This window comes from Microcaecilia unicolor, chromosome 1, assembly GCF_901765095.1.
Source record: "Microcaecilia unicolor chromosome 1, aMicUni1.1, whole genome shotgun sequence".
Classification (NCBI taxonomy): domain Eukaryota; kingdom Metazoa; phylum Chordata; class Amphibia; order Gymnophiona; family Siphonopidae; genus Microcaecilia; species Microcaecilia unicolor.
Genome location: NC_044031.1, coordinates 385,780,859 through 385,805,956, shown reverse-complemented (window position 1 = coordinate 385,805,956; position 25,098 = coordinate 385,780,859). Strand labels below are relative to the sequence as shown.

Below are 25,098 nucleotides of genomic sequence, written 5' to 3'. Positions count from 1 at the left end.
ACTGTTTGCAGCTCCGTTATTAACTGGGTATGTCTTTCGTCAAGACCCTCCAGCTTCTCCATGATCAGCTGTAGTTTCATACCCACTGTTTGTTCAGCCGCTGCCTTAACCTCTTCGGTAATCTCTGCTGCCCAGAGCGAGCTGGGTGAGGGCGGCGGTGTTGCCGTCTTGTCCGCCATTTTGTTTTCGCTGATGCGGCTTTTTTCTTTCGGCTCCTTTCGTGCCGATTTCGTCGCCATCAATGCCGCTTGCTATTTTCTTTGCTTTCCAGGCGTATGGCAAGTCAGTGGGGAAAACGTTCTCGTTTTGTTGCGGGAATCGGGGGGTTCTTTGTTTGCAGATTTGTTGAGGCGCCCCGGAGCAGTTCTGCCTCACTGCTCCATACCCCCACCGGAAGTCTTGTAAATATTTTAAATAGCACTCCCAGTACAGATCTCTGGAGCATTCCACCATTCACCTTCCTCCACTGAGAAAAATGGCCATTTTAACTTTACCCTCTGTTTTCTATCCATTAACCAATTCCTTATCCACAATAGAACATGGCCTTCTATCCTGTAGCTTTTTAAATTTTCTTGGGAGTCTCTCTTGAGGAATTTTGTCAAAAGCTTTCTGAAAATCTAGATACGCTCCATGCAGTCCAGGCTGAATAAGCTACATTTCTTTGCCCAAGGTTACTGCATGCCTTCAGATTGAGTCAGATGTGTCACTGGATAGAGAGGAAGGCATGTCTGGGCAAGTCTGTCAAGCACAGTACACAGTGCAGTATGATGACATCACAAAGCCAGCATTACAGATGGAAATAGGCTAAAGTCTATTTGATACTGAATATGATGGGGGTGGGGGTTACCTTCCTACAGGTGTACAAAGTGATGCACATTGGGAAGAAAAATCTGAATCATAGTTAACTGATGCTAGGTTCCACCCTAGGAGCCAGCAACCAACAAAAAGATCTAGGTGTCATTGTGGACAACACACTGAAATCTTCTGCCCTGTGTATGGCAGTGGCCAAAAACCCCCAGAATGCTAGGAATTATTAGGAAAGTGATAGAAAATAAGACAAAAGACTATTATAATGCTTCTGTATCACTCCATGGTGCGACCATGCCTTGAGTATTGTGTGCAATTCTGATCACTGTATCATAAAAAGATATAGCACTATTAGAAAAGGTTCAAAGAAGAGTGACCAAAATGATTAAGGGGATGGAACTTCTCTAATATGAGGAAAGGCTTACGAGGTTAGGACTCTTCAGCTTGGAAAAGACGGCTGAGGAGGGATATGATAGAGGTCTACAAAATCTGGAGTGGTGTAGAACGGATATACGTAAATCAATTTTTTACTCTTTCAAAAAGTACAAAAACTAGGGGACAGTCAAGGATGTTACATGGAAATAATTTTAAAACAAATAAGAGTAAATATTTTTTGACTCATTGAATAGTTAAGCTGTGGAACTCATTGCCAGTGGATGTAGTATCAGCAGTTAGCATATCTAGTTTTAAAAAAAGGTTTGAAAAGTTTGTGGAGGAAAATCCTTAGTCTACTATTGAGACAGACATGGGGAAGCTACTGCTTATCCCGGGATTGGTATCATGGGTTTCTGTTAGGTACTTGTGACCTGGATTGGCCAGTGCTGAAAGCAAAGACACGGCTAAATAGACCACTCGTCGGACCCAGTATGGCTATTATTTTCTTATGCGTAATGGGAGCCATGCCTATGCTCCATCCATGTGAACGTTTCTCCTTGCATTTACATAGTGTGCCACTTCCCGTGTGCTGTGGGTACCTGTATAGAAACTGCACACCGTCTTTAGTAGTATTTAGCAGTTAATAATGGTGCAGGGTAACGCAAAGGGTCCCATATATAGGAGCCGTATTTAGCAGTTGACAAAAATACTGGTGGTCGTGAGGCTCTTAGCTGTAAGCGTCAATCCCTGCAAGTCAAAGCCTTTACTTGGTTCACTATCAAAGCAACAAATTCTGTCCATATCAAATTTGGAGGATATCATTGATAGCATTCTAGTAAAGGCTAATCAAAGGTTTGTTGCATTATGGGTTCAGCTGAATCTGACTGCAACCTTTGATACAGTATCGCATAGTAAGTTGCTTGCTTTTTCTTAAGGAAGTGAGTACTGTAGACCCCAAGCCATCTTGATTTAATTCATGTTTAAATGCTAGTTGTCAGTTTAAATGGGATGAGAATGTCTATGAAAAAAAGTTGGTTAGAGGGGTTCCTCAAGGGTCATCGTTATCGCCTTTTTGTTTAATTTGTACCTGGCACCTTTGCTACAGTTCTTGAAGGTTGGAACGTGGAGTTTCATCTGTTTGCTGATGACATCCAGTTTTTCTTCATAAAAGAAAAACAAGGGGATGCAGTAAAGGTTTTTACTTAGAAATCGGAGAATTTGTATGAGTGGATCTGTGCACATGTGGTGTTGAATGTAACAAAACTTCTGTGATGTGGTTATCACGCCATAATAAACCATTGCAAGCGATGCCCAAAACAAAAAGAATTGCTTTGTCTTTATTAGATGAAATCAAGACCTTGGATTTATTGTGATATCCTTGCATTTCAGTTCGCAATTAGGTGCAGTAGCTAAATTGTGTTTAAGTTTTTGAGCATCATCGCTGGCAGCAATGAAGACCACACTACTTTTCAGTTAACCCTGGGACCTTCTCTCTGTTACATTGTGCCGTTTCTGATGAAACTTCCTGTGGGTGGGACATGGCAGAGGCCTGGCCAAAAATAGTGTCTTCATCACTGCCACTGTCAGCAACCTTTTGCTAGTTTGAGGACTGCAGGAGGAAAAAGAGAGAGATGCCAGTCTGGGAGGAAAGAGGGAGAGATGCCAGACTGGGAGTTGGGGGAAGATGGATGGTGGACATGTCAATTGGACAAAAGACTTGGCAAGAGAATTTAAAGAAAAAATGGAGAAAATCAGAAAAGAAACACTGAGACCAAAGCAAATGGGGAAAAATAAAATGCTCGAACAACAAAGATTTAAAAAAAAGTATTATATTTCTCATTTTATTAGAATATTAATTGGAAATTGTACATCTGAAATCTTGTATTTTTTTGAGGTGTCTGTTTTGCATGTGTGACCAAGGTGTGGTATTCTGCTAGCATGTAGCTTCTGTGTGGTGATTTTGTAGCAGTTTTGTTGGTTCTGTTTTCTCACTATGGGGCCCTTTTACAGAGGCACGCCAAAAAGTGGCCTGTAGTAGTGTGTGTTTTGGACGCACACTGAACCATTTCTCCACCGTGTCTGTAAGTTGTTTTTTTTTTTTTTTTGGGGGGGGGGGGGGGGGAGGCCGGGAAATGGAATGTGTGGCAACCACCCATTATTATTGTGTTGCCCAGTTTGTTTGCGTCCCTAATTTCCTTTAATATTTCTGCATCTGTCTGTTCATCCTGGCCAGGTGGACGGTAGTACACTCCTATCACTATCCTTTTTCCCTTTACACATGGAATTTCAATCCACAGTGATTCCAAGAAGTGTTTTGTTTCCTGCAGAATTTTCAATCTATTTGATTCAAGGCTCTTGTTAATATACAATGCTACCCCTCCACCAATTCGATCCACCCTATCACTACAATATAATTTGTACCCCGGTATGACAGTGTCCCACTGGTTATCCTCCTTCCACCAGGTCTCAGAGATGCCTATTATATCTAATTTTTCATTTAGTGTAATATATTCTAACTCTTCCATCTTATTTCTTAGGCTTCTGGCATTCGCATATAGACATTTCAAACTGTTCGTTGTTCCTATTTACATTATGCTCAGTACTTGACGTATTTATTTGCAATCTTTTGTCTGTTTTTTTTATTTTTAATTAAGGACACCTGATCTATGATTTCTTTTGTAACCTCACTATCAGGATACCCTATCGTCCCTGTTTTGGTGATACCTTTGAAAGATAACATATGCCAAACCATACGTTTTTGAGCGACTGTCGGCCTTCCCCCATTTCTAGTTTAGTCCCAAGGATATTTTATTTTGAAATATCTTTAAAGGTTTCAGTGACTTGTTAATTGTTCTTCTGTTTGGACAGTTTTTGTGGTTCTTTACCTTCTAGTCTAGTACATTCTACAGGGCAAATAGCCGGACAGTTGTGGGATGAGAGAGAGAAAACCAGGACTAGTCAGAGTAGTTAATAGCATTGACAACTTTCCATATAAGAATAAAAGGTCAATCATGAAATGGTGGCAGCATGGTGAGAAGAGTTGTATGCATTATTGTTGCCAGATTATTCCATCTCATTTTGCTACAATGCATGCTAGGATTTGTAGTTCCTGATTTGTTCCATTGATTTACCTTTAAATAATATCTGCAACTCTGTACATTCTTTGGGATAGAACCTCAAGTTGATTATATTGTCAAGACAGTGTTCTTTTAAACTGCAACAGTTGTATAAGAAAACGTCTCTCCTCTGGTATTAACTCATTTTGATTACTGTAATAGTTCATACTCTACCATTACAGTTAAATTATGCTCCAAGCTACAGATTCTTCAAAATACAGCTGCTAAGCTTATTTTTCACATGAAAAAGTTTACTAGAGTGACTCCGGCCTCGATTTCTTTACACTGGCTTCCAGTGCAAGCTCAAATTTATTTCAAGCTTGCCTGCTTTTAAAATGTTAATGGTTTGTCCCCAGTTTATCTGTTAAAGTTGATTGGTTTCCCCTCTGAGAAGATCTTCTATATCCAGAGATCCTTTTCTCCTTTTATTTCCATCATTTGTGGGGATTAGACTTAAGAAAATTTTAGAGAATTCTTTAAGCTTTCAGGCTGTACAATTTTGGCTCTCATTACCTGTAGTACTATGGACAATCTCTTCTTATAGTTCTTTTAGAATAGAACTAAAAATGTTCTTATTTAAGAAATTTTATACTTAATTTTTCTTTAATGTTTTACTTTTGTTAACTGCTTTGACCCACCATCTGGGAGTTGGCGGTATACAAGCAACACATATTATTATCATCATCATTGAGCCAGGGCTGGGTCATCTTGTTCTTCGAGCCTAGGAAGAGTTGACAACACTTTTTGTTTATTCATTTATTTATTAGACTTTATTTTTTTCTTTTTTGAAGAATTAACTGAAGGTGGTATACATCAAGAATCTGTTAACATAGGCAGTAGACAATTACAGCAGTAAAAATATTCAAATACAAAGAACGCAATACGCAAGAAAGACAGCATAGAGTGTAAGCAAAGATGAAAAGTACAGATTACTACTACTACTTATTTCTATAATGCTACTAGATGTGCGCAGCGCTGTACACTTGAACATGAAGGGAAAGTCCCTGCTCGACAGAGCTTACAGTCTAATTAGGATAGACAAACAGGACAAATAAAGGATAAGGGAATTACTAAAGTGGGAATGATAAAACAAACATGGGTACTGAACAAGTGAATAGGACTCGGGAGTTAAAAAAGATGGGAGCATCAAAAAGATGGGCTTTTAGCCTAGATTTAAAGACAGCCAGAGATGGAGCTTGACATACTGGCTCAGGAAGTCTGTTCCAGGTATATGGTGTGCAGCGAGATAAAAGGAACAGAGGGCCAGGTGCACTAAACTTTACGAGCCAATAACAAGCCATTAACGAGCAAGTAGTAAACCCTGGCATGCACGAAATACTTTTTTCCCGACGACGGTAGCAGCTAACGCAAACGGAATGCAGATGAGCAAATTGTGTAGAAACCCTATTGAAATGAGATGCACTAAGCTTTTCCACTTGTCCTAACGCTGGAAAACGCTGGGAAATCTAACGAGAGGTCTGTACCTCTCATTGGGGCTGCGCAGGCTTGGAAAACTTATAAAATGTAAAAAAAAAAAAAAAATCGGGAGGGGGCAAAAACAACCAAGTGCTCATCATGAGCGCCCTTTATGGATGCCCTTGCCCCCCCCCCACCCAAGGTCGTCGCCGCCGCCGCCACCACTCCCCCCTGCATTGAAATCAGAACTTTACGCAGCCCCGGCCCCCCTCCCTTCCTTCCTTCCTTGAAATGACAGCTTCCCCGCCATCCTCCACCCCCCTCCGGGCCCTCACAGCGCCTCTCACCTCCGTGTGAAGGCACTGCACCAGCAGCAACAGCTGATCGCCTCTCCGGACTTCCCTCCTTTCCTCCCTGGACGTCCGGAAAGGTGATCAGCTGTTGTTGCCGTTGCAGCGCCTTCACATGGAGGTGAGAGGCGTTGTGAGGGCCCGGTGGCAGAAGGAGGGGGGAGCCGCGGCAGCAACGACCTTAGGGGGGGGCGGCGGGGGGGGGGCTACGGGGGAGCGGAGGATGGCAGGGAAGTTGTCATTTCAGGGAAGGGAGGGGGCCAGGGCTGCTTAAAGTTCTGATTTCAATGGAGCGGGAAGCGGCGGCGACCTCGGGGGGGGGGGGGGGGGCAAAGCCGTCCATAAAGGACGTGTTTTTTTTGTTTCTACGTCCTTGGCATGCGCATGCTCTACCGGCCGATTATCCGACGATTTTACGAAGGATTAGAGAAAGCAAGTGAGCTGCAACGAGCAGCTCATTTGCATTTTTTCCTTTATGCATAGCCATTTCCCTACCGATTCGCTATGGAATTCGGTACAGAACGGCTCTAACGACGACTTTAGTGCATCCCCTCCAGAGTCTGAAGTTAGCAGTGGAAGAGAAGGGTACAGATAAGAGAGATTTACCTAATGAATGGAGTTCCCGGGGAGGAGTGTAGGGAGAGATAAGAGTGGAGAGGTACTGAGGAGCTGCAGAGTGAATGCACTTGTAAGTCAATAAGAGGAGTTTGAACTGTATGCGGAAACAAGGAGCTAATGAAGTGAATTCAGAAGGCTAATATGAGCATAGAGACACTGGTGGAATATAAGTCGTGCAGCAGAATTTTGAACATATTGAAGGGGAAAGAGATGGCTTTGTGGGATACCTGTGAGAAGCAAATCACAATAGTCTAAGCAAGAGGTGATAAGAGTGTGGATGAAGGTTCTGGTAATGTGCTCAGAAAGGAAAGGACAAATTTTGGTGATATTATAGAGAAAGAAAAGACAGGTTTTAGCAATCTGTTGAATATGTGCAGAGAAGGGAAGAGAGGAGTTAAAGATGACCCCAAGGTTAAGAGCTGATGAGACAGGGAGGATGGGAGTGTTATCCACAGAGAGAGAAAATGGGAGAAGAGGAGAGGTTGGTTTTGGGGGAAAGATAAGACGCTCAGTCTTGGTCATGTTTAGTTTTAGGTGGTGGTGAGACAGGCAGGCTGATACTTGGGCCTGGATTCTTTCTGAAATTTCTGATGTGGAGAGGTAGGTCTGGGAGTCATCAGCATAAAGGCGATACTGAAAACCATGGGATGAGATCAGAGCACCAAGGGAAGAAGTATAGATGGAGAAAAGAAGAAGAGGCCCCAAGACAGAGCCCTGAGGTACCCCAACTGATAGTGGGATAGAAGTGGAGGAGGATCCACCAAAGTATACACTAAAAGTGTGATGGAAGTGATAAGAAAACCAGGCAAGAACAGAGCCCTGAAATCCAAGTGAGGATAGCATATCAAGGAGTAGGTGGTGATCAACAGTGTCAAAAGCAGCAGATAGATTGAGAAGGATGAGGATAGAATAGAGACCTTTGGATCTGGCCAGTGTTGTGAATTGAGGGGTCCCGAGCCCCCCAAGAAGGCCGGAGTGACCTTAATCTGACTCCATCTCTAAATAGCATTAGTACTGGGGTAATCAGGGAGTTGTGAAGTTCTAAAAGGAATTGCCACTGAGAGACGTTAGGTCTAAGGGACCCGCATTAGTCCGCCTCTCAGCACTGGCAAGGAATAGATACCAGCCTTATGACAAACTGGATTTAGGCTACAGGTTATACAATGCAGCGAATGATAGCCTGATACAGCAAAAGCATTTATACTTACAGCCTTTCATCATTAAGTGAAGCCCACAAATCATCATTTGGAATGAGGAGTTTATTTGCCAAGGTACAAGTCAAATCAGTGATTGACAACAGGCAAGTACAATCAATTAATTATAGGAATATAATAAGCTGCAAACAGGTGTTAATTATTTGCTAATCTTTTATAATTTCTTTTACCAATTAGAGGTTTTACAAGGGAAAGCAATTAGGTAATTTGTCAATTCTGCTGGACACATTGGTTTCCCTTGGAGAGAGAGTGGCAACCCTTTTCTCTCTAGCTTAAACCAGGAAATACCCTGATTTTTATAGGTGCCCTCAGGATATGGATAATATGACAGTAGGTATACCTGATTGGATCTATGCTAATGTCATGGTTGTCACTGATTGGCTCATGCTAATGAGTAGCTTCTATCTTTGCTACGCCTTTCCTTTCTCACACCATAGCTAACCACAATCCTGCTCACAGGAAAGTCTCCCTCCTCTCTTGGACAGCTAGTTCCCTATTTTCTTTGCACCTGGCATGACTCACTCATTTCTCAACTTGTTTTTCTAACTACATTACAGAGAAAATTCCACTTTGCAACAGATACGGGCTTCCATTTTGTGCTGAAATTCTCCATTTTGTTTCCATATCTATTGACCTAACTTTTAGGCCTCAATCCGGGCTACAAACTAGGCCATACTTTTCCAGTAAGCTCCCAGTTATGTCAGCCATCAGATTTCTGACTCAGCCAAGGTCTGTAATGGCCTGAGCTCTATGACTGGGCCTCCACCATTCCAGTGGGGGGGTCCCTGGCTGTACCATAATTATACACCAGGAACAGGTCATTGGAGACTTCAGCAAGGGCTGTTTCAGTTGAATAAACAGAGCGAAAGCCAGATTGAAGTGGATCCAGAATAGTTCGAGAAGAAAGAAAGTCTAGACATGGAGTGATAGTTGGAAGGACAGGTATGGTCGAAAAAGGGTTTTTGAGGAGTGGTGTGACTACGGCATGTTTGAAGGCATCAGGAACAGTCACAGTAGAAAGTGAAACATTGAGGATATGATAGATAGAAGGGATAACAGTAGATGGGTGGGAATAGGATCAGAGGAACAGGTAATTAATTTTGAGGAAGAAAGAAAATGTGCAGTTTCCTCTGCAGTGATTTCAGAAACGGAAGAAAATGAGGCAGGGGTTGAAGGAACGTTGGAAGAATGAACTAAGGGAAGGAGAGGTGGCGGTAACTTGGTTGAGAATTTAAGGTTAATGTTGTGAACATTATGAAAGTACTCTGCCTGAGTCTGTGGAAAAAGTGAAGGGGGAGTTGGAGGTGAAGGCACTTTGAGGAGAGAGTTCAGTATGGCAAAGAGATGTTGAGGTTTTGAGCCAAGAGTTTCTCAACTGGATGTAATAGTCTTGTTTGGCAAGTGAAAGAGTAGACTGGAAGGAGGTCAACAAGAATTTGAAATGTATGAAGTCAGCATGGGCACGGGGTTTCAGCCAAAGGCATTCAACAGATCGGGCAAAGGAACATAGGTAACAGATTCTAGAGGTCAGCTAAGACTGGGGTTTGGTACGCCTTACAGAATGAGATATGGGAGGAGCAAGAGTATCCAGAGCAGAGGAGAAAACAATATTATAGGAAGAGACAGCCTCACTGACAGGTTTGGATAACACAGTGGTTGAGAATAGGTTTGAAACACTGGAGGATAGAGTGGAAGAGTCAAGAACTTGAAGATTCCTAAACGTATTGGTGAAAATTGGACTGGACTGGGGGGGAAGGGTGTTTAAGTGTAAAAGTTACCAGATGATGGTCAGAGAGAGGAAGAGCAGAAGCACAGGAACTGGAGAGTGAGCAGTTCGAGAAGAAGAGCAGAGGCACAGAAACTGGAGAGTAAGCAGTTGGAGAAGAAGATAAGATCAAGACGGTAGCCATTCTGGTGAGTAGGGGTAGTGGAGCACAGTTGAAGATTGAAAGGGGATGTTAAAGCGAGAAACTGAGAAGCATAAGAGTCAGAGGGATCATTAGCATGAAGGTTAAAATCCTCAAGAATGAGGGAAGGAGATGAAGGTTCAAAAAAGAAGGAAAGCCAGGAGTCAAAGTTGGTGAGAAAGGAAGAAAGGGGCTTTTCAGGGGGTCGATAAATGACTGCTACTCAGAGAGGTATAGGAGTGAATAGATGGATAGAGTGGACTTCATAGGATGAGAGCAGTAGCCCAACACCATCTCCGCAGCCAACCGGGCAAGGAGTAGGGGAGAAAAGGTAACCTCCATGACACAGGGCTGCAGCTGAAGCAGAATCTTCAGGGCGCAAAGTCAAGTCTCAGTTAAGGCAAGCAGATGGAGAGAGTACAAGAGAGAGAGGTTGTGGATGTAGAAAAGTTTGTTGCGGACAGAGTGGGCATTCCACAGAGCACATGAGAGAGGCAGAGAAGAAGAGGAGAGGAACAGAAATTAGATTAGAGACCTAACGGTGTGACCTGTATGAAGAGGATGAGAGCTGATGTGGACCAGGATTAGGATTTATATCCCCAGTGGAGAAGAGGCTAAGGCGCAAGAGAGTACGGAGAAGAGTAGGAGAGGCATGATGACGGTGAAACAGGAGAGATGTACTCAGACATAATGAAGATGGTTGAATGAAAGGAAGGAAATGTTGAAGGTTGAGAGCTGAGAAGGGAGAAGACAAAAGGGATGGTGAGATGATGAAAGCAGAAGGTGGGCAATGTGTTCCTGCAGTATAAAGTGATTTCAGATGGAGAAAAAGATTGGGCAGGGACAGTACCAAGAAGAGAAACTGTACTGGAGCCATAAGAAATAGCAGAGAGAAAATACAAAGTGTATAGAGAAAATGTTTTGGCGCGCAGCACCTGGAGCGAAGGCCCTGAGTAGATCAGGGTAAACCTGGGAGTCACTCCAGAGAAGGCTGAGGATATTCAGATGGGCTGCAAGTTCTCCACAGCACCTAGAAAGCAGCTGGTGGAAGCACTAGGCACCTGGAGCAAAGGCCCTAAGTGGATCGGGGTGCTTCTAGGAATCACCCCAGAGAAGGCTGTGAGGATATGCTGATGGACTGCAATTCCTGTACAGCACCTGGAAGGCAGCTGGTGGAGGTGCCTAGGCACCTGGAGCGAAGGCCCTGAGTGAATTGGGGTGTACCTGAGAGTCACCCCAGAGAAAGCTGTGAGAATATGCAGACGGATAGACAGAGGAGAGAGAGTAAAAGGAGTTAGAAAGCAAGGGGACTTATTTTTTTTTAAGTTGCATGAATAATCTCAACTAGGATACAAGCATATAATATCAAAATACTTATATTCCATTTCAAGCCAAAAGGTTCTGTGCACATTACAAGAGAGCTAGCCATCCTAGGAGATTTTAACAAAAAATTGTACAATCCATCAAGTAGAGTAATGAAGGTCACAAAGGCTCTCGTTGAAGAAACTTCTTAAACAGAAACGTTTTCAGTTTCTTCCAGAAAATTAGGTAACAGGATTCCGATCTGACATCAAGGGGAAGCGCATTCCAGCATCTTGCTGCTTGATAAGAAAATATTGAATCATGCATCCTCTTTAAATCTCACAGATTTCATGGTTTGAAAAATGCACTAGCAAGATAGTCTTTGAAGAGTTTTAAATACATTTCATTACTATCTAAGAAGGAAACCCTAAATATCATTCAATATACTATATAAACTAAAAGACACTTTTATATTAGGCTAATATCCTTAATACTGTAGCAAGTTTTAAATTATTGAAAAACTCAAAAACACTAAGTTGGAGTCAGCAGTCCAGCAGCGAGAGGGGTGCTATCCAGTCTTTTGCATTGAGTGTCACATGTATGATAATCTCCCAGTTGGTGAGATGTCATATGTGTGTGCCCGATGCAAAGAGCTACTAGCTCTCAGAGAACGTGTCTGTTCTCTTGAGGCTAGAGTAGCAGACTTGGTGGCGCTGAGGGAGACAGAGAGGTAGATAGAGGAGACCTACAGGGATGTTGTAGAGAAGTCCCACCTCCAGTATGGTAGCCCCTGTGCTACCTTGGAGGAGGGAAGTCTCCTAGAAGGAGAGCATCACCCTGGTGAAGTAGGAAGTACTTCTGTAGCCAGGAACTGCCCACCAGGGGATGTACTATCCTCTCACACAGACGATATGTCTCCAAGTGCTGCCCGGGAGGGAAAGGTTAGGACAGCTGTTGTAGTTGGTGATTCTGTCATTAGGCATATAGATAGCTGGGTGGCTGGTGGACGTGAGGTGCGAAGGTGGTGGACCTCGTGCGTCACCTAGATAGGATTTTAGATAGTGCTGGGGAGGAGCCGGCTGTCTTGGTACATGTGGGTACCAATAACATAGGAAAATGTGGGAGAGAGGTTCTGGAAGCCAAATTTAGGCTCTTAGTTAGAAAGCTCAAATCCAGATCCTCTAGGATAGCATTTACCTGTTCCACGCGCAGGGCCCAAGAGACAGGCAGAGCTCCGCAGTCTTAATGCGTGGATGAGATGATGGTGTAGGGAAGTGGGACCAGGCTGCTGGCATCGGCATTTTAAAAAGGAGAGAGAGAGCAGCTTTTAAACTAGAAATAGGGGGGAAGGCCAACAGTCGCTCAAAAGCGCATGGTTCGGGATAAGGTATCTTTCAAAGATATCACCAAAACAGGGAAGATAGGGTATCCGGATAGTGAGGTTGCAAAAGAGACCGTAGTAGATCAGGAGGCATATTTTCAAAGCACTTAGCCTTCCAAAGTTCCATAGAAACCTATGGAACTTTGGAAGGCTAAGTGCTTTGAAAATATGCCTCCAGGTGTCCTTAAATAAAAATAAAAATCAGACAAAAGATTGCAAATTAATACTGTCAAGTACTGAGCATGATGTAAATAGGAACAACAAACATAGTTTGAAATGTCTATATGCAAATGCCAGGAGCCTAAGAAATAAGATGGGAGAGTTAGAATATTTTATTTATTTATTTATTTATTGCATTTGTATCGCACGTTTTCCCACCTATTTGCAGGCTCAATGTGGCTTACAGAGGTCTGTTATGGTATTGCCATACCAGGATGTCAGATTCAATTGTTGATGCAAAGAGATTAAGGATGGAAAGAAGTATTAATAAAATAGGTATAGAAAGATGATTTTCGGATTCGAGTGGATTGGTGAGATGGTATAGTTAAGCTATGGGATCTCTAAATGAACTAGTTGCACTAAATGAAAAGTTAGATATAATAGGCATCTCTCAGACCTGGTGGAAAGAGGATAACCAGTGGGACACTGTCATACTGGGGTACAAATTATATCGTAGTGATAAGGTGGATCGAATTGGTGGAGGGGTAGCATTGTATATCAAGAGCCTTGAATCAAATACATTGAAAATTCTGCAGGAAACAAAACACTTCTTGGAATCACTATGGATTGAAATCCCATGTGTAAAGGGGAAAAGGATAGTGATAGGAGTGTACTACCGTCCGCATGGCCAGGATGAACAGACGGATGCAGAAATGTTAAAGGGACGCAAACAAACTGGGCAACACAATAATAATGGGTGATTTCAATTACCCCGATATTGACTGGGTAAATGTAACATCGGGGACACGCTAGGGAGGTAAAATTCCTTGATGAAATCAAGGACAGCTTTATGGAGCAGCTGGTACAGGAGCTGACAAGAGAAGGAAAAATTCTACACCTAGTTCTTAGTGGCGTGCATGATCTGGTACAGGAGGTAATGGTGCTGGGGCCACTTGATAAAAGTGATCATAATATGATCGGATTTGATATTAGCTTTGAAGTATACATAGGAAATCAAATACGTTAGTGTTTAACTTTAAAAAAGGAGACTATGATAAAATGAGAAGAACGGTGAAAAGAAGACTTAGAGGAGCGACTGCGAGGGTCAAAAATTTAAATCAGGTGTGGATGCTGTTCAAAAACACCATCCTGGAAGCCCAGGCCGAATATATTCCGCGTATTAAAAAAAGGAGAACGGAAGACCAAACGGCAGCCGGCGTGGTTAAAAAGTGAGGTGAAGGAAGCTATTAGAGCTAAAAGAAAATCCTTCAGAAAATGCAAGAAGGAGGCGACTGAAAATAATAAGAAACAGCATAAGGAATGTCAAGTCAAATGCAAAGCGCTGATAAGGAAGGCTAAGAGGGACTTTGAAAAAAAGATTGCATTGGAGGCCAAAACACATAGTAAAAGTTTTTTTAGGTATATTAAAAGCAGGAAGCCGGCAAAAGAATCGGTTGGACCGCTAGATGACCGAGGAGTAAAAGGGGGCAATCAGGGAAGACAAAGCCGTAGCGGAGAGATTACATGAATTCTTTACTTAGATTTGGGTGGGATACCAGTGCCGGAAATGTTTTTCGAAGCTGACAAGTCGGAGAAACTGAATGAATTCTCTATAAACCTGGAGGATATAATGGGGCAGTTCTACAAACTGAAGAGTAGCAAATCTCCTGGACTGGATGGTATTCATCCCAGAGTACTGAAAAATGAGCTTGCAGAGCTATTGTTAGAAATATGTAATTTAGCCTTAAAATCGAGCGTGGTAACTGAAGATTGGAGGGTGGCCAATGTAACGCCGATTTTTAAAAAAGGCTCCAGAGAAGATCCGGGAAATTATATACCGGTGAGTCTGACGTCGGTGCTGGGCAAAATGGAAGAGACGACTATTAAGAACAAAATTAGAGATCATATTCAAAAGCATGGATTAATGAGACAGTCAACATGAATTTAGTGAAGGGAAATCTTGCCTCACCAATCTACTACATTTCTTTGAAGGGGTGAACAAACGTGGATAAAGGTGAGCTGGTTGATATAGTGTATCTGGATTTTCAGAAGGCGTTTGACAAAGTACCTCATGAAAGACTCCAGAGGAAATTGGAGAGTCATGGGATAGGAGGTAGTGTTCTATTGTGGATTAAAAACTGGTTAAAAGATAGAAAACAGAGAGTAGGGTTAAATGATCAGTATTCTCAATGGAGAAGGGTAGTTAGTAGGGTTCCCCAGGGATCTGTGCTGGGACCGCTGCTTTTTAACATATTTATAAATGACCTAGAGATGGGAGTAACTAGTGAGATAATTAAATTTGCTGATGACACAAAGTTATTCAAAGTCGTTAAATCACGGGAGGATTGTGAAAAATTACAAGAGTGCCTTATGAGACTGGGAGACTGGGCGTCTAATGTGCAGATGACGTTTAATGTGAGCAAGTTCAAAGTGATGCATGTGGGAAAGTGGAACCCGAATTATAGTTACGTCGTGCAAGGTTCCACGTTAGGAGTCACGGACCAAGAAAGAGATCTAGGTGTCGTCGTTGATACGTTGAAACCTTCTGCTCAGCGTGCTGCTGCGGCTAAGAAAGCAAATAGAATGTTAGGTATTATTAGGAAAGGAATAGAAAACATAAATGAGGATGTTATAATGCCTTTGTATGGGTTCATGGTGCAACCACACCTCGAATATTGTGTTCAATTTTGGTTGCTGCATCTCAAAAAAGATACAGTGGAATTAGAAAAGGTGCAGAGAAGGATGACGAAAATGATAAAGGGGTTGGGATGACTTCCCTTTGAGGAAAGGCTAAAGCGGCTAGGGCCCTTCAGCTTGGAGAAAAGGCGGCTGAGGAGAGATATGATAGATGTCTATAAAATAGTGAGTGGAGTTGAACGGGTAGATGTGAAGCGTCTGTTTACGCTTTCCAAAAATACTAGGACTAGGGGACATGCGATGAAGCTACAATGTAGTAAATGTAAAACTAATCGGAGAAAAGTTTCTTCACTCAATGTGTAGTTGCACTCTGGAATTCGATGCCAGAGAATGTGGTAAAGGCGGTTAGCTTAGTGGAGTTTAAAAAAGGTTTGGACAGCTTCCTAAAGGAAAAGTCCATAGATCATTATTAAAATGGACTTTGGGAAAATCCACTATTTCTGGGAATAGCAGTATAAAATGTTTTGTACTTCTTCTTTGGGATCTTGCCAGGTATTTGTGACCTGGATTGGCCACTGTTGGAAACAGGATGCTGGGCTTGATGGACCTTTGATCTTTCCCAGTATGGCAATATTTATGTACTTATGACCTTACAGAAGGTAGCAGAATAAAGCAGTTTAGGTATCCTGGAGCCAAGCTATAAATAACTTAAAATATGGTACACTTTTTTTTTTTTTTTTTTTTTTAAAGTAGTGCTTTATTAAATTTCAAATAGAAAAACATATACACAAAGTAGTAAACACAGTAAAGCATACCACAAAATGCCACCAAGAAATTACTACAGCAGCTTACAACAATGGAAAAATCCAAAATACTCCAATTTTTAACAAGTTTTACAATAAAAACGACAATATGTAGTACAGTTTTTAAAAACAGCGTTCTGTAATAGGAGCCAGTGCAATCTGATTAATAGATGAGTTACTCTGTCAAACCGGAGTGCAGTAACATCTGTAATAGTTATACTATCATATTGGAGCAATCCAAATATTTTCTGCTGTCCCTTGTTTGTTAGCCTCAGTCCTTTTTTATGGTTCTGTTGGTGTCTTTCCATCTCCTTGCCCTTCTCATGTCTTTCTTTCCCTTTGTATTCTCCCTCTCCTCAGAGCAAAGTCGTCGAGATGACCTGGAGAGCTTGGGTTACGTCCTCATGTACTTCAACCTGGGTTCACTGCCCTGGCAGGGGCTGAAAGCAGCCACAAAGCGTCAAAAATACGAACGGATCAGTGAGAAGAAAATGTCCACACCCATTGAGGTCCTCTGCAAAGGGTATCCTTGTAAGTAATCGGTCACTAGCCTTTGACTGTGCTTAACATGTTTTGGATATGTCTTTGTGCCTCTGAATCTTCATAGGCAGTGGTCACAGTTACTAAAGCTGTTTTGGGGAGTGGGCACTCAGTTCCACCCCTTGTCCACCTTTATTTTTTTTTTTAACTGGCTTCGTGTCTCCTGTCTGCAGCTGAGTTTTCCACATACCTGAATTTTTGCCGTTCCTTGCGGTTTGATGACAAGCCTGACTACTCATACCTACGGCAACTCTTCCGGAACTTGTTCCACCGGCAGGGCTTTTCGTACGACTATGTCTTTGACTGGAACATGCTGAAATTCGTAAGTAACATACAGCCAACCTCCTTGGTAGTGGGAAGTAGGGTGGATGCTGTCAAGAGCCTTTTTCCTCTGACACAGAGGAGAGTATCTGTCTGATCCAGACCCCCTTTTGGAAGGGACATTATTTGCAAGTCATGGGAGCTGACTGTTGAAGCCAACTAGCTAGGACCAAGGAGGGGGCAACAAGCACCACAATGTGAACAGTCCTGTGCTCAATCCTCTATCCAGGATCTGAGAATATTGGCCATTCTTGGAATTGGGAGTTGAATTGGGACTGGAAACTGGGATTCAAAGGTCTTCCAGGTTTTTCTTCAATTTGTTTTTTACTGTTCCCCCCACCCCAAATCTTGGAGTTTGTTGGTTTTCTTCTTTGATGTTGGGTGGGTGAGTTGTTGTACCATGGGCTTTGGTTCCAAAGCATGAATCCTTTCTATAGTGAACCAACATTTTGGGGAAGGGGAAGATATGAGATGACAGCTCCAGCACTCATACTGTGAACCGTCAGATCCATTATACAAGGAATGTTTTTTTTTAAATCCATTCTTGCAGTTTAGAGGAGATCTTTTGCACGGTTTCCCAGTATCTTTGTACATCCTAATGATCTCATAGGGTCACTGATCAAATCCTCCACCAGATATAAGGTTTCTGAGTTTAGGGTTTGTGTGTTAGGGATATTGCGGTCCCCAGCTGCAAGTGTTCCATTCTGGGTAGGGGATTTGGAGTCCTGATGGTTGTTGCCTATTGAGTGTAGGGTTTTCAGGCCTTTTATGCATCCTTCTCATTGGGGGTGGGTGTGTTTCTACAGGGAGCAGCTCGAAATCCAGAGGACATGGATCGAGAGAGGCGTGAGCACGAGCGGGAAGAAAGGATGGGGCAACTGCGCGGTTCAGCAACACGTGCCCTCCCTCCAGGACCTCCTGCAGGAGCAACTGCCAACCGCCTGCGGAATGGCGCTGAGCCCATGACGGCCACACCAGCATCACGGATCCAGCAGACTGGTGAGTAGAGGGACTCCAGTGAATGTGCTGCTGTGTCTTCCCTCTCTACTACCAGTGATAGGCTTCCACAGCAGCCCCCGGCACCCCAGGATTGAAAATGCCATGATGTGCACCAAAGCTGTGTTTTTCAAAAGTTTGAAGCCTGTATGCATTTGTGATAAATGGGGAGGAATATATTTGTCTGCATATACTCTGGGTTTGGGGGGGTGGGGCAGAGGAGTAGAGACTTGAAACATACCCCCTGTAGCAGAATGAAGTCCTATTTGTCTTCTTCCTGTGTAGGTAACACATCTCCTCGTGCAATTTCCCGGGTGGACAGAGAGCGGAAGGTGAGCATGAGGTTACATCGGGGAGCACCAGCCAACGTGTCATCTTCTGACCTGACAGGACGACAAGAAGTGTCACGGATTTCAGCATCACAGGTGAGGTTCGGTTGAACTTTCGTGCACTTGTACGTTGTTAACTACACCTGCATGCAATGGTGCAAATAGTGGAGGCAGAGATCTTATGGCATTGCATTGTCTGTCAAATCAAGGAAGAATTCCCTACGAAGCATCAAAAAGCCCAAAGAAGTAGGGAAGGGATGTATATAGGACAACCGAAACCTTGCAGAATTCCAGAGGTAGAATGTAGTCAAAAGTTTTTATTAAACTCAAATACAATGGATTTGACAATCCGAGTTTCAGCAACAGTGTGCCTGCTTCAGGAGTCAGAGAATTTGTGTAAACCTTATATGTACTCTTGTGAAAACAGTGAGGTGTAATTCAAGCCAGACAACACACAGAGATGTGAATCCACTCAAACAATGCGGATTTGATACTCTGATAACGATTGCTTGTACAACTCTGTGTGTTGTCTGGCATGAATTATACCTTGCTGTTTTCATGAGTACGTACAAGGTTTACACAAATTCTCGATTCCTGAAGCAGGCACACTGTTGCTGAAACTTGGACTGTCGAGTCCATTGTATTTGAGTTTTCAATAAATACTCTACATTCTACCTCTGGAATTCTGCATGGTTTTGATTGTCCTACTTCCCTTCCCTACATCTTTGGACTTGCCGCATTGTCTGTGCCTGTCTTTCATACTCTCTCCACTCCAACCCTGCCCTGTCTGTTTGTCCACTTGCATTTCATGGCTGTCATCTTGATCTCTTCATAGGCCAGTGTGCCATTTGACCACCTTGGGAAGTGAACTGGATGCCACTGGACCAATGTTTGCTTAGGTAAGTACCCAGCTTCACTACTGCCATCTGGTGGCAGTGGATATGTATTTTATACTTTTGGGCCCAATTATTCAGGCGCAGTGATCAGCATTTTGCTGTCCACTGCTAGCTTAACCCTGGAAATTAAATGCCCGGCTATGTCCAGGCTCCAACCTTGAATTTCCAAGTACACAGGCATGGTGAAACATAGCTGGTTAAGTACAATATTCAGCACTTAACTGGCTATGGAGAACAGTGTAATGATAGGACTGTGTTCTGTTTGGTTATCTTAGCTGGTTAAGTGCTGACTCTGCCCCCAGAATGCCTTCAGTGTAGCCGGTTTTGGGCTGGGCATTAACTGGACATTTTCAGGGACATTATTCAATTAAGTGCCATTGAATATGCCCAGTTAGCCCCAGTCAAGCGATTTCACAGCCATGATCCTGTCCTGGCTGTTTAAATCGTTTGATTATTCACCCTATCAATAAAGCCCAGGATGGATTACAAAATAATACATGTGACAAGTATCTGAAAAGAAATATGATTACAAAAAAAACAAAAACCTACCAATGCTGTGTGCTTACTCACGCTTTCTAACTACCAAATGCCTCCTGATAGCACCTTAGGCTTCCTCTGGCTGGTGGTATTGTGGTGTTTTGTGTATGCCAAGAGAAAACAATATCTTTGCGTAGTTATTTTGCTTGATTGGTAACAATGTAAAGAAATGGTTGTGAAGAAAACCTGTCCCTTTGTCTTCAAACAGGGTGCAGTGGTGAAAGAGCACTTTGGGGTTATCAGTTGGTCTCATTTGGAAGGATGCTTGAGTAGTTCATTCATTCTTTCTTGGTGTTGGGTTTCTTTTGACAGGAAAAATACAAGAAAAAAAAACACTTCAAAGATCAGTGTTAAGAGGGGATGAGAGGGCCCAGAAGATGCTGTGTGGCCTTCAGCTCTTCTATTTTACTTACCTGTCCCCCGGCACAGTGCCATTCAGCACTGAGCACGTGACCAATTCAGACATGTCATCCTTTTAGTCCTGGAGAACAGTGAACACCTTTTGCTGGTTGCAAATCATTTTCTAAGATCAGCATACTGTTTTGATTTATGACCTTTCCAGACATTGTGTTTCTTCTCTTTACACTTTCGAAGAAGGATGTATGTGAGCCATTTATGTTAACGCATATTATCATTATTTGATAACCTTGAGTTTTCTTTGCAGCCCGCAAAAAATGTCCCTTCTAAGCGGAATTTGAAAAAGCATTTTTTATTGTGGCCTTCATTTTAGATATTGGGGTACCAAAGCACAACAAATACTTTTCTCCCACTTTTAAATATATTGCATTTGGATGTTATTTTGTGGGCTTAAAGTATCTGGAATGTTGCTAGTTCTTTTTTTTATATTATGTGTACCTTAGGATTTTTTTATTTGTGTGTGTGTGGATTATTTTAATTTTATTCATTTTTTTTTCTCGCGTTGGTTCTAAATAAAATACTGATTTTGTTGCTTGTCAGATGCAAAATCAGGATTGAATGAAGACAGAGATATTACGTGTGGCGTTCAGTATTCAGACTCCACCTAAGGACGACCCTGCAAAAAGTTCAGCCCAAAATTGATGCTTCTAGCTTGCAGTTTGTATGTAGGGGTTTACATAGCTTTTTCTGGATTAGTGATACCTCCCAGTTTTTCTTCAGTTTTTTTCAGCTGTTACTTGGATTAAAATTTCTTTGACACAGTCCAGCAAGAAAATGTCTCTCCTTTATAAGAAAGTCATGAGTTTTATTTATATTTAATCCGGGGGAGAGGGTTAGCTCACACTTCCTGTTCAATAGTACCTCAAGGTGAATTACATTCAGGTACAGCAGGTATTTCATAGTCCTATAGTGTTCACACTCTAGGTTTATACCTGAATCAACAAAGGATTAAGGGCTTCTTTTACAAAGCCGCGCTAGTGATTCCCACATGGCAAATGAGAGGAAGCCCATAAGAATTGAATGGGCTTTCTCTCATTTGCCGCACCGAGAATGGTAGCACAGCTTTGTAAAAGAAGGCCCTAAGTGATTGATTGTCCAAAGCCACACACAGGGAGTGGCAGCAGGATTTGAAACCTGGTTTTCCTGGATCTTAGAACACTGTTCAACCTACCAGGCTACTTGCCTATGCCACACACGCTAATCCGTGGTGCAGATAGATTAGATAATTTTATAGTGAGTTATGGAGTTTTATCATCTTGGATAAAAAAGTCATATTTTTTAAAGGTTAGATAATTTTATAGTAAGTTATGGGCTTTTTATCGTCTTGGATTTTAAAAAAAGTCATACTTTTTGCTGAGTTAGCCTTGGGAAGGGAAAGTAGCTTTGAGTAATCTATTTGCCTTGGTACCCTAATAACTGAAATAGCTTATTTATATTTATATGAAAAAGGGAGCCCTCGTCTGGCGATTGCTGTGCACCAGACACCATTTCTATGCATTTCATCCTGAAAGGACAGATGAGCCTAAATAAACCAGGACTTCAAGGATTGTGGACAGGTCTGGTTTTACAAGTAACCAACTGTGCCCACTATTTTTATTTGGCAGGGGACAGGGTTTCTCAGGCCAAACATATGCTAATATGCCTGATTTAAATGTACTGAAAAACAGACCTGTTTCTGGCGCTTGGGATTCATACATCTGCCTTTTTTTTTTTCCATTAATCTTTATTGGTTTTACAGCACAAATGAGAATAATCACCAGCTCTGATGTTCACATAGCAAATCAACTAACATGTAATGTTGAAACGGTGCCAACAATAAGTAACATTTATAACAAAATCGTACTCTGAGCCCTCCCCTGCCATCATCCCTCCCCTCCCAGTATGCTAATTTAATACTAACCACTCTGTTCTCGACCGCCGACTGCAAACACCCCCCTCCCCCAGATCTCCAGATAAAAGGACATATACAACAATTTGTGAAACCATTCCCATCCATTAATATGCAAAATCCCTTTTAAATTGAGAGATTATAAATGTATAATAGTATGCCATCTAAAGAGAAGTTTTTCTCATTAAAAGGCTGTGACCTGAGAGCAATATTTGGGTCTCATTCATATTGGTGAGACATGGGAAATGCTTGGGCACCTACAAGGCTGCTCAATCACTGCTTTCTAAACATAAAGCACTAGGTAACAGAAAACTGCCAATCAGAAAACAGCAAAAAAAAAAAATTACTTTCAATCCACCAGGGCTCATCAGGGACTAGAGAGCCGTCTACAGAGAAAATACATGCTTAGAGAATTCACATTTTTCAGTGTCCCTGTCACCAAAGAGCTTGTAATGTAAATGGGAGTGCAGGAAGGGCACACAGCAAGGGATGGACAGGGGAAGAATTGTGGCTTGCTTAGAACTGGGGTTGAGGTCCAGCACCATGAGCAGTGGCCCACAGCTTTCCCTCCATATTCTAGAGTTCTCTACCTCACCTAGGAGCCATCAGTCGTGGTCTTCGGAGTCTGTAAGCATGGACCACAAGTCTGGGCCACAGGTGTTGCTGGTAAATGATGACTGGGAGGGCCCTTTTCCCAGGAGCAGTGAATTCTGCCCTCCTTCCATCAACAGCAAGAAGGATTTCCTACCTCTGAGTACCAGCAGGGCCAGCTTAACCATTGGACCAGGTGAGGCTCTGGCCAAGGGTGCCAAAATACCCAGCCTCTGACCTCACTGGTACTACTCCATCATCTCACTCCCCTGCAGTCCTATAAAGTTTGTCGGTCACCAGTTCAGTGGCAGCAGCATGACAGGCTGCCTTCAACCAGCCCCTGCGTCTTTCCTCTGTTGCGTCCTGCCTCCTCTGATGCAACTTCCTGTGGACAGGACATGTTGGAGGAAAGGACCCAAGAGCTGGTCGAAGGCAGCCTGTCATGCTGCTGTCGCTGGTGACTGCTGTAAACTTTACAGGACTGCGGGCAAGTAAGAGAGGCGAGGAGCTGGACCCGCTAGGAGGGGGAAAGATGCCAAACCTGTGAGAAAAGAGGGGGGCACCGCAAAATCACGTTGTCTCAAAACACCACTATCCCTTGAGCCAGCCCTGAGCACCAGTTACCAGTGTGTGTAAAGAGAATGCCTGTTTGCCCTAAACACAATTTTTTAATACAATGCAGGTACACTAATGAGATTTCAGAGTTAAGAATAAACATTTATATAAGACTGAATGCATTATCTTTTCTCTCTTGAGCACTGGACTGCTACTCATGGTCTGCTGTTCCCAGGGACCTTATTAAAGGGGCCGGGGCAGAAAAGAATTAAACTACCCCTCCCCCCAAAAAAAAACCCCCTATTTGCCACCTTGGCACCTGTGACATGAGTGATCCTCGAAAGTTCCTGCCCTAGTGGTTCCTGTCTCCAAAATGGCAGCCAAAACCCTCACACTAATTTCTGTGACCTTTAAAGTGGGATACCAAGTTTTAATAGAAAGATATCAAGCAGCACCCCCCCTCCCCCCCCCCCCCCCCCCAACCAGTAGAGGGCTTGAGCCTCTGGGGTGGGATCATCTGGTGATCACTCCTGACCTCTCCCTCCCCCTGCAGTAGTTTCCGGTGGGAAGGTAAATTTTATTCTATTCCTGCCTAGCTCTTTCAAAAGATAGCGGATCCCAAGTCACTTGCATTGCTGCAGCCAAGAACACGTGATGTCCCAGTTGTGGCAATGCAAAAATTCAATTCACGTGAGTCACTAACATGATATTGAAGACATGCAGGTTAGAGGCTTGCATGGTAAAACTTCAGCAAAATCCTGAGTTACTGCAGCTTAGTAACACCCCCCCTTTCATATATATGAGAATGGTGCTTGTATTCTTCTGTGTTCTCCGAGGAAAAGCGGGTTTGCATATTCTTAGATGTGGATAGACGCCGATCCGCGTTGCCCGGTCTGGCATCTATGCCAAAGTAAAAAGTCAGAGCTTTATGAAGCATGAGCTGCGCTCATCATGAGAACACGGTCTGCTCCATTTCATTTTTTTCTGCATGAAGAGAAACTGCGCTTTTTTGTCTCTCTTCACACACTCGGTATTATAGAGAGTGCTTTCGGCCTTTCTTTTCTTTTATTTCAGGTTTGTTTCTTTAAAAAAAAAAAAAACCAAACAAACCCTTATATTAGTATTTGTTTTGCCTGCATTTAATTTTCCTTTATTTGCAACATGGGCTGCTTTTAGGCCCTGACTCCAGTTGGGTAGTCCCTTTTTTTCATGCCTTTGCCCCTTTTACAGGTGCCATCGAGTCATTTGATTTGGCCAGTGAGATCTTCCCGTCCATATCCACGAAGACTCCCAGTGGCTTCAAGCTTTATACCCGGTGCAACCGGACCATCTCGGGAAGGGACACCAATTTTTGGTGTCTGCAGTGTCTTGGGCCCAACCATAGCCCTGCTAACTGTGTTCTCTGCCTTCATATGAAGGACCCAGGTTTCCTGGGAGGCTCAATGTGAAAAGATTTTTGGAGGCAGGTCTGGTTCCTCAACGTTAGCATCGGCATCGAGGCCAGAGGCGTCTGCATTGATGTTGTGTCACACCGGCATCAGGAGTATCAGTAAGCATGGCTGCTTTGAGACCTCAAGACACTTTGAGCAGTGAGGCATCGAGTGGGTCTCCACCTGTCTCAAGGCCTCCTGCTGTGTAGACCCCCAAGGGGACATGAGGATTCGACATCGTCCTCGGCACCAAGGAGCATGGATCATGTGCTTCAGGTGAAAGCCAAGAAGCACCATCATCGGTCAGCCTCATTACATGGTGCCGGGAGCTTCAGGGCACCGAGAGATTCGGCACCCAAGAAGTGTTGGCACCAGAAGGACCACTCTCCCTCCCTACATGAGGTGCCGAAGCAGTTGTCTCCAAGCAGCCGAGATCGTGCTCCTGTATTGTCCCCAGCAGTTTTGCAACCTGTTTCATCTGACACCTTGGCTTTTCCTGATGTCAGCCCTCAA

The 25,098-nt window shown here is 43.1% G+C and overlaps 1 protein-coding gene across 2 annotated transcripts in view; it reads left to right on the top strand.

Annotated features, from left to right (window-relative positions):
• Positions 1-25,098, top strand: part of LOC115474896 (casein kinase I) — a 93,306-nt gene that overhangs the window by 62,153 nt on the left and 6,055 nt on the right. The window contains exons 5-10 of one of the 2 annotated variants that reach the window (XM_030210598.1): positions 16,446-16,616; positions 16,799-16,947; positions 17,753-17,945; positions 18,228-18,367; positions 19,107-19,170; positions 20,662-20,829. In XM_030210598.1, coding sequence (XP_030066458.1) covers positions 16,446-16,616; positions 16,799-16,947; positions 17,753-17,945; positions 18,228-18,367; positions 19,107-19,139 — 686 coding nt within the window. In that variant the 3' untranslated portion in view covers positions 19,140-19,170; positions 20,662-20,829. Of the gene's footprint in view, positions 1-16,445; positions 16,617-16,798; positions 16,948-17,752; positions 17,946-18,227; positions 18,368-19,106; positions 19,171-20,661; positions 20,830-25,098 lie in introns of those variants that run through there. The other variant, XM_030210592.1, reaches the window with a different exon arrangement.